The 17,500-nt window shown below is 43.8% G+C and overlaps 1 protein-coding gene and 1 non-coding gene across 2 annotated transcripts in view; one reads left to right on the top strand and one right to left on the bottom strand.

Moving 5' to 3' along the window:
• The window catches only part of m1ap (meiosis 1 associated protein), a 28,395-nt gene that overhangs the window by 7,699 nt on the left and 3,196 nt on the right, over positions 1-17,500 (top strand). Inside the window, exons 4-11 of the mRNA XM_068713893.1 lie at positions 11,455-11,610; positions 11,722-11,881; positions 13,835-13,976; positions 14,145-14,208; positions 14,342-14,484; positions 14,986-15,101; positions 15,229-15,310; positions 16,955-17,173. Coding sequence (XP_068569994.1) covers positions 11,455-11,610; positions 11,722-11,881; positions 13,835-13,976; positions 14,145-14,208; positions 14,342-14,484; positions 14,986-15,101; positions 15,229-15,310; positions 16,955-17,173 — 1,082 coding nt within the window. The remainder of the gene's footprint in view (positions 1-11,454; positions 11,611-11,721; positions 11,882-13,834; positions 13,977-14,144; positions 14,209-14,341; positions 14,485-14,985; positions 15,102-15,228; positions 15,311-16,954; positions 17,174-17,500) is intronic.
• Positions 925-996, bottom strand: trnaa-cgc (transfer RNA alanine (anticodon CGC)). Its single transcript has one exon. It is a non-coding gene; the product is annotated as a tRNA-Ala (tRNA).

Here is a 17,500-nt window from a genome sequence, read left to right as displayed (position 1 = left end):
CAGAAAGCGTCTGCTCTGAATGAAGGTATCCTTGTTGTCTATAACTGGTGCCGGTGTCAGTTAATCACAGTCGGAGTTTGCATATGATTGAAGTTGTTCCACCATCTGAAATAAGACATTTCCACTGAGGAACCTGACAAACCATAATGTAGTTTTGTTGATTCGTATGTTTTTTTCCTCTTCATATGTGAAGCATCTTGATGTGATACTGGGCTGCTGCAGGCTTGAAAAGCCACCAACGCTTCGTGTCACATTGCTTTTGAACTGCTGTCATGGAGCGCGACACCGTTCCTCCGCGGGAAATGTCATCATTTGGTCTTTTATTAATGACAGGGGCAACTGTCTCAGGAAATGATTCTGAAAAGTTCCTCTCCTGCTGCTCTTTTCAACAGAGATTTCTTCAAAATATCCAACTTTTTATTCATTTCTGATGCCATATGATCCTGGGGATTCTGTTAAAAGTTTGAATTTAAATCAAACAAATAACCGCGTGCATTGTTTATCCTAGAAGTCAAACAAACGCGTTGAATGCATTTCATTTCTTTCCTCATTAAACGTTTGAAAAGGCAGTTTTTTAAAATCCTGAATTGTTTACATCCATGCAGTCTTCTTCTTCGCTGCCTTTGTTGGTTCATTCCTACGTTTCTTAAAACATTACCACCATCAGTTGATCAGCAGACTAGTGAGAAACCATTAGCAGGACGGTGTATCGCGTCACACACAGTCCAGCTCACAGGAGCCATTCCTCTTGTTGGTACCGGTCTTGTTCGAACAGAGGAGGTCAAAGTAAGAAACAGACACGTTTAACCTGCTAGAACACTTTCAGACTATACAGCCCTTTGCCCCCTCATCATCATCACTGTGAAGAAATGTTACAGAATATTATTTTCCTCTTAAATTAAATCAACTGTCCAGACTAAGAAGTGGAGATGCTGGGGATTGAACCCAGGACCGTGTACATGCGAAGCACACGCTCTACCACTGAGCTACATCCCCTTCAGTCACCTGTGGATGTGTTTCATTTTTAAACTGGCAGATGGCTTTCTCACCCGCTCTTGGCGATAAAACATGAAAACAACACAACAAAATACTGTTTCTCTTAGAATGTGCAAACTGAAGAACTGCAACAAAAAGTAAAAGGAATCCCTTGAGGCTCAACCGAGAGCATGGACAAGTAGATTTAGATGTGCCGTTTTCGGACCCCTTGCCTGTGTTTAACCACACCACAAAACACGTGATGTGCAGTACGTGTGACTCTGCAGTACGCTTTGTGTGGCACTGTCTGTATTTGTGGGTGTTCAAACCTGTGCGTAAATAAGTGTGCTCGTCTATTTGTGTGTTTTTGAGCCCTTTGTCTCTTGCCTCACAATAAGGTGCGGCATTATGGAAATCAGTGTGACGCATGCTTCTAAAAACTCCCCGTAAATCCCTTTTCAAACTGCTGCCAAAAATCCACGTCCTCATCATCACATTTTGACAAATATTCATTCAAACACTTTAAGTCTTTTTCACATCACTTCTCCGCTTTGTCAAAGCTTTTATTCCATTCCAATACCTAGTTTGCGAATCACTCCATCCGCGTGTTTAATCCCAAAATACAGGTTTCAAGTGACAGCTGTTATTCTGTTCAAACACCACCGAATGTTTTTTAGTTTTGTTTTTTAGATTGCCTGTGGAGGTTGTGTATTATCCCGTCATTGATCCGTCCTCCATCCATCCACCCTTCTGTCTCACATCAATAACCTCCTTTATTGCTGCTCTTTAGCTCTGAGCTCTGAGCTAAACATTATTTTCTCTCATGCACACAAACACCGACCCAGGAGGACACAGGGGCAACCTAACGTAACCACATTCCCATATCTTATTGTACAGATATTATTATTTTCCTTGGCCAGTAAACGCTAACGGCTGACATTATGAATAAAACTGGAGATGATCTCAAGATCTCATATATTCAAAGAAAGCACTCTGAGCTCCCTCTCTCTGTAGAAAGATTACAGTTTCTTTTAGAATAATATTCCTTTCCAAAATATTTAGTGATTCATTCTGATTTCCCATGATTGAAAAGTGCCTCTTTAACTGTTAACGATTTTTAATTTGTCATCTAAATAAATGTTGCAATTTTAATATAATCACCAGAATTATTACAATGTGACAAAGTCACACGTGTAGGAGAGACTTTTCTGACGAAAATAAATGAGAGGATATTACAGTTGCTCAAAACTGCTGTCAATTCATATTTAAAAAGCACAAATATGAATATTCTGAATGCCTGTGCTTGAAATTAAATTGAAAATTGTTTTTAAAACCACATTTCTGGTAAAAAGAACATTCTAATCTCGTCATGTTTTAGCTAAAGGTAGAAGCAGTCTAAAAGCAGACCAGTATCTTTTTCAAACTGACACCCCATCAGCGATTCCTGGATCCGTCTCTCAGTAGAAAAAGGATTATAGTCCATTATATCTCCTCTAATCCTCTGCCTCTCCTTGCAATCTCTCTCTCTCTTCCTTTTCTTATTTCTCTCTCTCTCTCTCTCTCTCTCTCTCTCTCTCTCTCTCTCTCCTCTCAAACTGCCTGCAGCACTAGCTCTGTGTTTTCCCCTCCAGATTTGTCTTTTCCTTTCTGCCTGTCCAGTTTGTACGAGAGATAAGTAGCTTTAACAAGGGACAGATGACAGCTGTGGTTAAAAGAACGGAGCGAGTGTGTGTCAGAGAGAGAGAGAGAGAGAGAGAGCGTGTGTGTTTATGTAATTGAGCGTGCATGTGTTTGTTTTACCCGTCGTAAACTCTTGTGTCCTATATATATGTGCTTGAGTACAAATAAATGGCTTCTGAGTGTCTCACTTTGCACCTCTCCTTCCCTCTGTGTGTGTGTGTGTGTGTGTGTGTGTGTGTGTGTGTGTGTGTGTGTGTGTGTGTGTGTTTTCTCTGAATCATTCTGGGCTTCACAGGATCTGCCTTGCTCCATCAAAGCGTAACAGAGAGACGAGAGGCCTTCTTTTTTTTTTCCTTCTCTTCTCTCTCCAGCTACTTAATGACTTTCTCCTCCGCCTCCCCGTTCTCCTCTCTTCCTATGTCTCTTTTTAGGAGGAGCGGTTCTCAGCTCTGTTTTTGTCTCCTACTCCGCTCTCCTCCCTCGCGCTTTGCACATCGTCTGTGAAGTATCCCATTTCCTCTCTGCTTTTATCTTGTTCTCACTTTATCTCGCTCGTATTACCATAGATTTATGGCGTATTAACCTAGATCTATTGTACTCCTTCTCATTGTTTTTAAACTCCATTCAATAAAATGCTACTTTCATACAACTCCGCAACCGTGAAACGTAGCGTTTAAAAATGAAATATATGTTTAGGATCAGCATGTTAATGTGACAGATATCAGAAAACAATGCGCTGAGGGGAGCCTGTTCCTTAGTCTGTCACATCACAGTTGAATGTATTGCCATGTTGGGGGCGTTCTGTGTTGTGTAATCATGTTAACTGTTACCCTGCCTGCAGTACTTTGCGACTGCCACCGTGAAGACGCAACGGCTCTCTTTGTCTGGAAGTGTTTCCTTTTCTCCTTATTTGCCTCCTGCGGAACACTTAAGCCCTTTCCACACCCCACACAGATCAGCATGCGTCCCGCAAAATCCACTTTGAGTCGCCAGAATAATGACTCTGTAAATTTGGGTCTCTCTCCCTCTCTCTCTCTCTCTCAGAGAGAGAGAGAGAGAGAGGGAGAGAGAGGAGGATTATAATCCACTGGCCCAGAGCCAAAGAAAGGGTGAGTCAAGTCTTCATCCTGGGGGGGCTCGTTTCGTGTGTTACGTCACGGTGATGATGTGGAACTTTGTCGACCCCCCCCCCGAGCCAACTTCTCCGCTCAGTTTCCCCTTTGGCTCCGCGGGGAGTTAAAGACCTGTAGAGCGACAACGCTGGAGCTTTGTTTTTCAAAGATGCTTTTGCAAATGTGGTGGTAATAACCGGGGTCATCCTGACAGCGGAGGACAGAGTCACCCCATATGAGACTACAGCCTTAATCTGCTCAGCCTTAAAAACAAGATTAATAGCCATACAGTGGGCTCAAAGTAGTGTTTCGCCTCTAGACATATCTACTGTAACTTGTACAAAACTTAACCTGTTCTGCAAGCAAGAAAAAGATTCACACAAACCCATCCACGAAGAGGAGAGTTGTCATTTAGTTGTTTTTTGTGTGCATTAAACCAGCGAGATGTAATATATAGAGAGATATTTGTGCTGGTCGGCGGATTTTTGCCACCTTCAGACGGAGTCGGGCTAGCTGCTTCCCTCTGTTTCCAGTCTTTATGCTAAGCTAGGCTAAGCTGCTGTCCGTAGACGTATATATATTCGACTGACAGATATGAGAGTGGTATTGGTCCCCCGCCGGAAGGAGAAGCATGTTTCTCAAAATGTTTAACTATTCCTGTAAAGGATGGGTTCACAGGTTTTTAAAGGAGCCCAAATGAACATTGCAGCAGGTTTTGCTCGCTGTAATCATTCCTCTTGTGCACACTGGCTCTTAAAAACTCTCTTCCTGATGCTCTTACAATGTATTTGATGAATTACATCCTTCCACTGCAGATGTTATTTGTCGTTGGAGTGATTATTTGTGTTCGACGCCTCCAGTAAATCTAAAGATTGTAGTAAGTCTGTGATTTCATCATGATTGTGTATTACCCTGGGAGCAACTAGGGATGTTATTAGTGGTAATTATGACCTGCTCAGTGCATCGCTCGAACGCAGCAAACTCCGGTGTAAACCCGACTCCCGCGGGATGTTAATAAACACCCATTCCTACATTTCTGTGTAATTGGTTCGGCGTAAAAAACAACTTTCCGCCAGACTTTTCCTTTGCGGCGACGCGATTACAACCGCACACCTGCAGTCACTCAACCCCGGGGTCGCTCTCTCGCTCTGTTCGTTTTTCCATCACAGTCAGCTAGTTCAGTTTAGTGTGCGGTGGAAACCCCACCCAGACCTGCTGACATGCGCACACACACACACACACACACACACACACACACACACACACACACACACACACACACACCCACAGCTACACTGCAAAACGGTCACACACAGACAGGAAGCACACGCTTTCAAATTCAACAGCAAGAATGTGTGACAAAAATCTGTATTTTCTATCAGTGTTTTATCTATTGATACATTTTCACACGTGAAGATGCATGAATTACAGGAGTGCGTGTGTTTCATCTTGCCACACACACACACACACACACACACACACACACACACACACACACACACACGGTGCCAAGGTCAGGCTGTTCACACCTCTGTGCAGCAGGTGGTCGTGCAGATGGAGACGTGCATCACTCTTCACACCAGGATGTGGAACCTATTAGTCCCAAACCGAGAGACGGCTGGTTGCTCCGCGTCATGCACGCCCACGATATTCTCCTAAAATATTCTTTGTCTGTCAATCCATCTGCATATTAATCTTTTAATCTATGTTTGTTTTTCAAACCCAATTTGTCAGGAGGACATGAAAGTCTCACAGCGATTAACAGAAGATCTGCAGTAGAGCCTGAGAGACGTATTCCTAACTAAAAAACTAAAAAGTTGATCTCAACCAGCTGATGCATTAGAGGGCGGGGTCTCGGAGGTTTTCCTGGTTGCGGTTTCATAGACACATATTTTCGCAGCACAAGAGAGCTGTTTCAGTTTCCCCGCCCTTGCTCTTTCTTTCGGAACAGAAGACGGTCGGTTGAAGAAAGAGCGAGAGAGCGAGAGAGTGGTCTGTTAGAGCGTTGTTTCTCTGACTGTCTGACGTCTTGTCCTGTCAATCATTTCTTCTCCACCTCTCTCTACAATAAGAGGATCGACGGTTGAATACATTAAGTAGCTCTATAGTAAAAACTCTGTTAAATAACGTAGGGAGCACTTTAGACGAGATGATTTTAAAGTAACAGGACAAAGAGTTAGAGCTAAATGCTAACACCGGCATGCTAACATGCCGATGTTCAGCAGGCACAGTGTTCACCGTGTTTGCCGTCTTACTTTAGCATTCTAACATTTGTTTCTAGTGTTGCTAGAAAATACGCAAAATGTTTTTTTACTGCCAAAAATCTTCCACCATCTTATCATCACAAAACAGCAATTAAAGTCTTAATTTCTCATTTCTGTTTCATCTGCCTGAGGTTAGCTTCTGTCTTAAGTGTGATTAAGTGTGATTTCCCAAATACATATCGCTCTCTCCTCTCTTCTGTAATGACAAACTCACTCTTCCTCTTCTCACTCTTGATCGTTTCTCACTTCCACCTCCATTTCCATCACGTTTCCTCTTTTCCGCCTTCTCTCTATCTCTCGAACCACCGACGGTAAAAGGACAAAATCACTGCTCGTCTGTCTCTGTTCCGGTCCTCTTTATCTGTATCTGAGCAGACACAGATAGACAGTGAGTCTCTCTCATCTCGGCTTTCAAGCCCCTTAAGGAAAACAAGGTAATTTTTGAGAGGGTTGTTATTTGCTATCGCCTCTCCAATCACCCCACCCAGCTCCGGTCTCCTCTCTGCGCCCTCTTTTATAGGTCTGCTCTGTCACCGTTTTGCTAAATCCTGGAGAGTGTACTATTTTCTTCTTAGCTATAATAGTTTTATTTGGTTCAACTGTGGTAAACTTGTCAATGCTCGGTCCCCAAAGTATACCTCCGTAACAAAGTCGACATCTGTCATTTTCAATTATGTTTCCTGGTTCCTCTCCTCTCTGATGTGCCTCCATGAACGCCGTCTGCAGAGCTCCTCTCTTTTTTTCCAAGCGCTTCAAAGAAGTCGTCCACGCTGCCCTCCTCTCCGAGTCTCTGTGTCCCTCTCCTCCACCTATTTCCAGATTCTGCTTGAAACCAGGCAGTTGATCTCCTGGAATCACTTGACTTCTCTCTGTCTGCCGATCAGACGACAGGTTTATATGACAAGTGTGATGTTAGCGTTTAGCGGATTTAGCCTCCGGGTAACGTCTTATTAGCAGCACAAACTAAAAGCAGGAATATTCAGGGACTTCACTCATTGATCTTGTATCCAAATATATTTTAATCTTTGGATTTATACAAAATGTAAAACACCAAAGATGTGGTAGCATAACCAATGTCATAAAAGTATGTCCCTTTTTTTTTACTTTCTCTAAAGTCATTTTCATCTTATCTTTTCTTTCTTTTTTCTTATCCTCAGTGATGAAGGACAGATAGCAGCGCTGTTGTCTCTCTCTCGTCCTCTTGTCCTTTTCATGTGTCCATCTGCTTTAATCCCCCCCCGACCACATGGCTTTATCAGAAGTGACTGAAAGGCAATTAGGTCACACAGCCGCTGGTGTCTCGAGTGTTTCAGACCAGATGATCAATGTCCTATGTGTCACAGTCTCAAAAAACATCAACCAGCTATTCATCATTGCTGCTCGCACACACACACTGACAGACAAGGACAGTGTGTGTGTGTGTGTGTGTGTGTGTGTGTGTGTGTGTGTGTGTGTGTGTGTGTGTGTGTGTGTGTGTGTGTGTGTGTGTGTGTGTGTGCTGACAGTGTGTCGCTCTGTTGGTGAAATATGGATATGTCAGAGGGAAACTCCGCAGACAGACAGTCATCAGAGCGCTGCCTTCATGTTTACGTACACTCTGTGAAGTATGCGTCGGGGGACACGTCCATATCACGGCGTCGCCTCACCAACGTATCAAAGTGACACATTGGTGCCGAGTAAGGACACTTTTATCTAGATTACATAAGAGTTACCTGCGGAATTGAGAGTGAAGGATGAGACTAGTTAGATAAAACCAGAAGTAAGAAAGCGCATTACGGAAATCTGACAGTGTTGTTATTGAACCTGAAAGGATAATTCTGGCTTGTTTCCACTGCTATATGTGGACAGAGGCGGACGAGGGAATGAGATGCAGGTGAGGAAGTCGAGGCCCGGCAGCGCTAACGAGGGAAGTGGGAACAGGTGTGTAGAGCATATATATATCTATATATATATATATATATATAGATATATATATAGATATATATATATACATACATATCAGCAGTCAGTAGTGTAGCAAACTTCAAAGTAGTTCTCCTTAACTTTCTTAAACCATGTGATGGTTTGAAGCTTCCATGAAGATCCCCACCATTACACTAGCAGCACAGTGTCCATTATCTGCTCCGATCCATATCTAAATGGACGAGTGAAAACAGGGTCTGCTTCCTCTTGTGGTACTAATTTCCCCCCTCTCACACACACACACACACACACACACACACACACACACACACAAGCTAATGTTACATTGGTTGATGGTCATGAGGACGATATGCACTCTTCTAACGACAGTAAAAGGAACCATTACCGGACGAGGGCCGGGGGGGGGGGGGACTGAGAGAGGGACAATAATGGCCATAACGGAAAATAAGGAATGTATTATTACCAACATAAAAATAACCTGATTGTGGAGAAGCAAACAGATACACAGATGTCTTTAAGGGTTTTAAGAGACACACATGGTGGATTAGTTAGTTAGGTGGATTGCTCCTTGTAGGTCTCCTTTCAAAAAAATCCACAAATGATAACTAACAGGTACAATTATCCCATTAATTTAAACGCAATTTTGAATTCAGAAAGATCATTACAGATCGAATATTTACGTTATTTCCCCGCAGGCGATTTTCACATTCAAAGCGACAGCCTTACCTCTGCTGGCAGAGGCGATAAAATAACCCAACCTTCACTGAAAATGTTAATCAGTCATCCATTTATCAACACCGACAAAAAAAAACGTCTCCGGGGAAATGACAGCAAAGTCATTTCATTTTAATCTAATCAAGTTGTTGAGGTTATTTCTGTGCATGTGTGTGGAGGTGAATCCCAAATATGTTGTGCCTCAGGTGTGCATCAAACATCCCTCCACATCTGGAATCATAAGTGAGTCATCTGGACAGGAAAGGCTCTCTCAGATCATTAGGCAGGTGGAGACAGAGGGGAGACGCGGGTGAGGCATTAGCAGCTGTCCTTTTTAAAGGATGCGTGTTTCCAGGGATGTGATGAGTCAGCAGCGAGTACTCAGTTCCTGCCATTAAGACCTAAACTGTCTTAATTGGATTAACGGAGCTTCAGTAAAACAAGTCCACTAATACTGCAGGGAGGAGGAGGCAGCAGCAAAAAATAACTCGGGGGCTTTTATTGTGAATATAGAGGAAATCAAAAATGTTTATACTGTTTTGATCCTTCGACCACGAAATATATCTGATCAATATCAGTCAGGTGGGTCACATTGCAGTGTTACAACAGCCATCGTTTAATAGTGTCTTAACCTCTTATTGCACCAGAGAGAGGAGAGACATGGAGAGCAAGAGGCATGGAGAGATAGTGTCATGAGGCTTTTTTTTTTTTTTAATCTCGCATACCTACAGTAAACACACACTTAATGAACTCAGCAAAGATTCAGAAGGAGAGACATCTGCGGGGGGATTTCGCAGAGTAAACACATTCCTCCTGGAGTCAGATAAGCCTGCTGGGCTGACGCAGACAGCGTCGCATCACTTCAGCTGCTTCTCTCACTGCACGTCCAGGTTAACTGCTCTCACCTGACCTCCTCACTCGGTAGTGTGCTGCTCTGTGGAATCAAGTCTGACACACACACACACACACACACACACATGCACACAGTTATTTATGTTTTTCTATCTCTTCCTCTCTCTTTATCTACTCTCTGTCTCACACACTCACACACAGATACACACTCCGCGGTCTAATTACAAGCATTTCCGACGTCATTCCTCACCCACCATACCCATCCATCTCGTCCTTCCTCCTTCCTCCTTCCTCCTCCTGCTCTTTCTCTCTGTGTAATTTATACTTTCTTCCCCTTTTTTTCCCCCTCTACACCAACTTCCATATTTCTTTCTCTCTAGTATCCCTCTCTCTCTCACACTCACTCTGCCTCCTCCTCTCTCCATTCCTATTCCCCAGACAGACATTATCTCAGGGAATGGCCATCGATTTAACTCGCTTTCCTCCATCTCTCTGCATTACAATTTCCTTAAAGGCAAGAGCACATCACTTCTTTCTCTTCGCTGTCCTCCACCGTTGATAGTCCTTGTTAGGTCCCTAACCATAGCTTTCACCGATACGACTCTCTCTGTCTGACTGTTCTGGGTTCATGTGAATCGATCCAGTTCTCCCTTTATATGCAGAAGCATGCAGGTCGTAGGTTATTAGAGAGAATTATAGAATTACAGAGAATTCCCACCAGTTCCATAATCCATATTGGAGTAAGAGAGAGCTAAGTGGCATGTGTCAGGATTGAAAGCAAAGTATCTTGACTTTACATGCTTAGTTTGACACATAAAAGGAGAACTTGTACATCAGAAGTGCCACTACACGCTTTGTTACCCTCTTAATCTTCTCTCTTCCTCTCCCTTCCTTCTCGCCTTCACTCAGCGGGGATCTGACTACAAACGTCCGTCAGCAAACACAATTCTTTCCCCTCAAAAGTGCTTATTTCTGGATGAGGTGCTTTCGGAAACTTTGGCCCAGAACCCAAAAATAGCTTCCGTACTGTAGATGACGGATGAAAGACGCAAAGGCATATTTCATTCCGGGAATTTAAAGTTTCTCATTTTCTGTCTAAAAGTTCCCGGCAGGGAGAGTTTAAATACTTTGTCTGCTCTTCATCCATCGTCTGTGCTCGTTCTCGGTCTCATCCTCCCCCCCCCTCTCCTCCATCTGTACCCTGATCCTCTCCCTTTAGTCCCATTAGTTATCTCCTGATGGGTCATTAACTATTAAACATCAGATAGAAGAGGGGCGCTCTGTGAGGTTTGTGTCTAGTTTGCGATGGTAAATGGACATTAGGGGATGACAACGGAGGGAGAGCAGGAGAGGAGGGTGTGCCAGGTCTTTTTCTTTGTCTGTAATGATAAGTGGAAGTCAGCGGGCAAAGAGAGGAGAGGCGAGCAGCTGCTTTATGTCCATCGGGATAAGGTGACCTACGGAACATTAGATAAGAGAGACAGAGATTTGCATTAACGTCGTCAAAATAGCCATAAAAGCAACAGATTTTAGACCAGGCTGCTTTTCCTCTGCATAGTCAGTTCACATCCAAGAGGCGGTCCTACTTCTTACCCTCAGGAAATCAATGCAGTTTCTCATGTAGTCAATCTCAAGAAGGGTTTAGGATGATCCAGAGACACTGAAGCCCTCAGAACCTTAAGTGTCTATCGAGTCACAGAGGCCACACCATAGGATTCCATTTATTGGATTTGACCTCCACCTAGTGGTCATAGATGAAAATAGTGTGTATTTTAGCAACTGGTGTCTGTGAAAAACATTGGTTTTAAAACATGTTAAGGTAAAGTCAAAAGATTTCAAAATAAATGTCAAAATTTAGGATAAAATTCAGTTAGTCTGTCTGCAGAGTCTACCTTAGATCCTTTATTGATGGTTGTCTGTCTGTCCGCCTTCAGACTCTCTGATGTTGGGAACCGAGGTCGACCTGCAGCGGGTGGAGAACAGCGTGTTCACCATGGAGATGGTGTTGAAGGCGTGGCTTCAAGAGCAGGGGGGAGACAGAGAGCACCTCCACCTCCTGCTGACCAGCCCGCTGGACAATCCCGGTCCAGGTGCAGCTCTCTCTCTACACACACACACACACACACACACACACACACACACACACAGTAACACCTGATGTCTCTTCATGCTCACCGTGACATCTGTCACCCCCGTGTAAGTGTGTGTGAAGTGTGACATGCAGGAGCGACTGATAAGCCCTGCTCTCATCCCCCTGAGCCCCAACCTGGGAGTGAAGACCGAGAGCGTCCGGGACTTCCTGCCTCCCGCGAAGGGATTGGCCAATCAGGGCCAACCGCCACGGAGACTGAAAGCGATCAAGTAAGAGGCGGAGGAGGGGCTTCTCACTAAAAGCCAGATGCATTAAAAAGTCAGCTTCTACTGCTTTACAACTACATGATACTGTAGTTCCACCACACTAATTATCATTTGTCATTATTGTTTAATAGTTGTTTCTGGGACATGAGCTCAAAAGCAGCAAACAAACTCTGTGGTAGAAGTACAGATGAACATTTTCATTATGCAACATTTTTGCAGTCACATCCACGCTTCCTTGCCTTTTAGGTTCTTGGAGTGAGATGAAGATGTGTGTGTGTGTGTGTGTGTGTGTGTGTGTGTGTGTGTGTGTGTGTGTGTGTGTGTGTGTGAGATTATGTGTGACATGTCCAGTAAAACCCTGCCTGTCTATGAATGACTCCATTCTGACAGCGGGGGACTCGTGGAATATTTCTCAGATGAAACTCTCCCGTCACATCAGACTCTGCTTTGTTCTGCTCCCATTCTGGGAAAATACTCAAAACAACTGGAGTTGGGCCCAAAAATGTCTCCGTGCTTAAAAGCGAGTCGAGAACTTTCCATAACTTGTTTGCGAGTGCATATTGTTTTTTTGTCTTATAGGAGAAACTCACGGGACATGGTCACTGTGGTAAACAAGGGAAGGACAGGGATAAACAGGCAACAGCACTGGCTGCAAGGAATCAAAAGATATGATTGTAAATGTTTTATTAGTCAGTAAAAACTCATTCTACCAACCAACAAATACAAAACAAAGTATTAAAATACATTAAGTCATTTTTTACATCTGAATTTGTCTTTAAGCTAACCGAACACAGATGACGGTTGGCTGACTTACAAGTTGTGTAAGTTACATAGTAGCATTATCTTTTATTATATTATAGGACATATGGTTGAACTCCTCATAAAGGTTTAGATGTACGTTTGTTTCAGTGTTTTCATATGAATACATTCATTTTTATTCTTTCCTTCCAACAACACAAACAAAACATGTTACAGTGAAGAATCAGCACATTATCAAACGTGTCACACAAATTTGCATGTGATCCTATTCCAGCATGTTGACAGACAGTATGAACAAAACTGACGAGCACAAGCTCCTGACTCAGTAGCCCAACTAACCATCGCAAAAGAAAAAGAAGCCTCAAATAAAACACAGCATGCTCTGTGATCTTCATGAGCTTATTGCCAGCCACTCACACCCTAAAATGCGTGCCAAGGCGAGACATTTGTTTTCATGAAGTCATCTCTTATAAAGACAGATTGATAGTAATTTAACATACATTACTGATAAAGTAAGATTCTCATTTTTACCGGACCTAGCAGCACAAATGAATCATTGTGAATATAATCAAATCTTCTACAGTCTAAAGGCCCTGCAGCCTTGTCGTCTAGCTGAACCAAGTGCATTGAGTCAAACAGATTGTGTGTCTGTGTGTGTGTGTGTGTGTGTGTGTGTGTGTGTGTGTGTGTGTGTGTGTGTGTGTGTGTGTGTGTGTGTGTGTGTGTGTGTGTGTGTGTTTTGCATACCGGTCGGTCCGAAGGTTATTGTGCTTTGTGTGTGTGTGTGTGTGTGTGTGTGTGTGTGTGTGTGTGTGTGTGTGTGTGTGTGTGTGTGCTTTACATACTGATGAGTCATGATTTACAGCAGCGACATGTAAATGAAGCTGGAGGACGGTCTCACCGCTAACACGTTGGTGTTGGCGGGGATGATGTCATTCTCTGTCTGGGCGCTCGTGATGATTTGTTGTGTGTTTACAGACAGACAGTGTTCTGCTCAAAGAGCTCCAGGAGCTGAGAGAGGACGGGTAACGTCTTCTAGGACATAAAAGTTACAGCGGTCACACCCGATGAACAAGTCCACAAATTGTTTTTATTTTTTTTATTGGAGACAGCTGTTGTGGAAATAAAAAGTGTGTGTGTAATTCATTTTTAGGGCCGCATGCTAACCAAGGTTGTGTGTGTGTGTGTGTGTTTTAGGACTCTGCGTGCAGACGGAGTGTGTGAGAGTGTGTTGTACGGCCTGCCGCTGGTGCTCCGCCCCACCACCTGCTGGCAGCTGGACTGGGATGAAATGGAGACCAACCACAACTTGTTCCACGCTCTCTGCCACACTCTCAGGGTGTGTGGATACGTCCACTTTGTTCATCTTTGTTCACAATTTATTTCTTCAACAGGAAACCAGGTTCCTTGTTACCTTTTAACAAAACGGTTGCTACGATTAATCATATTTGTTTTTTGCTCAGTGCTCCTCTGCGTTTGATGTTAGTCTAGTTCTCCCCTCTTTCAGAGCCGTGACCTGTTCCTGCTGCTTCAGGTGGAGCCTGCGCAGAGGTCTACAGCTGGAGGCTCAGGTCCATGTGTGTGTGTGTGTGTGTGTGTGAGAACAAGAGAGTAATGTTGTGAATTATCAGTCCTCCTGAGTGCACTCACATGCCCTGTGTGTGTGTGTGTGTGTGTGTGTGTGTGCGCTTGTGTGCAACACAGGTGTGTATTCCCACTACGTCCTCCAGCCATCCCCGTCCCTCTCCCTGCTTCTGAAGCCTGTGGTCTCCAGAGAGTTGCTGCTGCCCTGCTCTCTCCCCGTCTCCACTCAGGACCCTGCGCCCGATGCCGTGCACACTATACAGGTGGACCGCTGACCTTAGTCCTTTAGAAACTAATTAGAGCGTAGTGGTAGAGACATGCATCCACAACTCAAAAGCTTGCTTGGTTCTTTAAGAAGTGTGCCACAGCAGCTCAGTCCTCTCCACCTTCCTCTCTCCATCCTGGGCTGATTGGAGATCAGCTACAGCTGATGCTCCCTATGATTGAAGCGTGTGGCGGGGGAGCTACTGAGCATCGATCACCAAACCCAGCTGGCATTTGTTCCCATTGGGCCGCCATACTTTGCTCTGGCTCCATCGCCTGGTGTTTGTGATACCCTTTACACTTTGCTTGTTTGGCCTGGAGATGAGAAATTATTTCAAGATTTATACAATTTTAGACTGAAACAGTTATGTATAGTGTATCGTTCATATTAAGGACAGGATACGTCCTTGTATGTGCGTAGCTCCTTGTCATTGACATTTTCAACGCCCACAAAGAGACGTCCAGAACATTCAAATGATGCTGTCTGTTTTCTCCGTCAGGGTTGTCTCACTCAGCTGGATGAGGAGTGTGTGTTCAACCCTCTGTCTCTGAGCAGTAACCTGTACCAGCACCTGAGGAGCAGAGGCCCGCTCTCACAGCCACGATACCCGTACAGGTCAGGCCCAGGATGGAAATATGATGCAAACACATTTTTGTGTGGCCCTTGTGCTGGTGTTACAACAGTGGAGTTCTTTGGAGGTGGAGGTCTGCGCTGACATGATGTTGGTGACGGTTGATTCCAGGCTGCAGCCGGCAGCCGCCCACAGAGTCCAGTCCCAACCACTAGAGGGCCCTAAAGCCACAGCCAGCAGGCAGCCGCGGCAGGTAAACGCCACAGCTTTATGGAGGCGTAAAGGTCACGATGTGCTGCTCTTAGAAAACGAGCACAAGGACACGAGTGAAGTTGATAAGATGAGTCAAGATTAATTTGACAGCTCAAAGCAGGGAAAATGATTTCATAAAGCTCATTAAGGTTCTGTGCTTTACTAGTTAAACTTCCTCTTCACGTCGTACTTCTGCATTTACTCAGTAGATGGCAGCACTTACCGTATGTCGACAGTTAAGTGCCTAAATGCACAGACATGAACAGAAACCAGCCCTTTATGTAATATGTTGATCATATTCATTTAAACAAAAGAATTAAAACACATGTTGCCAAGGTCCTGCATTTAAAATCAAGTAGAAGTCAGCGATCAGCAAAATTGATTTAACATTTTAAAAGTAAAAGTACTCCTTTTGCAGAACCCCCCCCCCCCCCCCCCCCCCCCCCCCCCCACCTTTACTGTTATATTATAATACATGTATGCTATGAATCCAGGTGCACCAATGTTTAAGCAGCATTTATACTGCTGTAGCTGCTCGAGGGGGAGCTAGTTTAGATGATTAATAGGGGAGGAAATAAGAAAAATTTAAATTCATATTTTGGACTTCTTTTTTAGGGGGTGAAATATTGGATCATTTGAACTGTTATTTAAAATGAAACCTCTCACTGATTGTATGTGAGAGGTCACAAGCTATAAAGGTTTGGAACCAGGGGTTGATCTTTAACAGGGTTTTGTATTCCATAAAATCATGATGTTTTTTTCTTGACTAAAAGCTGTCAAATATAAACATTGGGGAAAAAAAGTACAACATCTCACTCAGGATTGTAGTGCCGTAGAATTATTAAGTAGCGTAAAATGGCAATACTGTAAGTAATGTACCTCAAATAGTACACTCCACCCATGATTATACCACAGTAATTGTCGTGGCTATAATACAGGAGATTCGGTGATCTCATCGAGTCAAACAATTACTGTGTTTTTGACAGAAACAGATAATGTTGTGAATCTTTCTTTTGTTTCATTTTTCATAGTGAGCTATGAATACTGATAACGACTATCTGACATGCCAGTACTTTCTAATCGTCTAAAACTATTTTTAAGAAGAAGAACTTCGTCTTTTCAAAAAGTCTGATAACAATTAAACTACTGGAAAATAACTCATAATATACTTGAATCCCACCACCTCGGTGTCCATTTTTTACAGATTGCATCTCACTTTGAAAGACGTTAACATTTAACTCTTCCACGTTACTTCGTCACGCGAGGCCTACTGTGACCTCAGAGTGTGTAGCCGTTGGCCCTGTGACTCATCGGGTTGATAAGGCTGCTGACATGCAAATAGTTCACTAAAGCGGGACAACAGACAAAATGCTGGTCGGCTCTGCTTTTGTGTTCTTCGGCACGCTCTCTTTTTGTTCACTACAGTGGAACTTAAGTCTCACCATAGTGTTTGTATTGCTTGCTTCCGCCTCTTCCTTTTTTTATACCTCACGCTATCTTTTCTTGTCTTTATTGATCCAAGAACTGACAGCTCAGACTGTATTATTCGATCAAACATAATGATATATTTATCATATCATTCTAAATGAAGTGTTTTTTAAAACCTAAACTTGAACTTTAAAGGCTGCGTGTTGTCCCTACGCAGCCACAAAACCATGGCCGCCAACTGGGAATGAACAGCAAGGCCAGGGCCACTGTGGCTCCCCTTCCCTCTTCCTCCTCCCACTCCTCCTCTTCCTCCCTGGGACCTCCTCCTGCCAAGGCTTCTCGTCCGGCTCTGACGCTCCTCAGCAGCAGCAGTGGAAGCCGCCGGGCCCCGGCCCCTAATCGACAGGAGCAAGACAATGATGAAGATGACTCTATGGTAATAGAGTAAAAAAAGAGGGCTGAGACAGAGAGAGAGAGAGAGAGAGAGAGAGAGAGAGAGAGAGAGAGAGAGAGAGAGAGAGAGAGAGACGAGGCGGTGTGGGGCATCCTCAACATGTCATTTAACACACACATTATGAGATCCTCCAGCATCCTGACCTGACACTTTTCCAGTGAACTACAGTACAGCTTAGGTCAGCACAGACACACACACACACACACACACACACACACACAGACACACACACACACACACACAAAATTTGGCTAATCAGTCCCTTTTGTAAAGTTTGTGAGAAATCAGGCAGCTCATAAAGACTTTTAA

This window comes from Cebidichthys violaceus, unplaced genomic scaffold, assembly GCF_023349555.1.
Source record: "Cebidichthys violaceus isolate CVI_PGR_0920_01 unplaced genomic scaffold, fCebVio1.0.p SCAF_19, whole genome shotgun sequence".
NCBI lineage: Eukaryota > Metazoa > Chordata > Actinopteri > Perciformes > Stichaeidae > Cebidichthys > Cebidichthys violaceus.
Note: the sequence above shows the minus strand (reverse complement) of the source record. Positions and strands in the feature narration are given on the sequence as shown.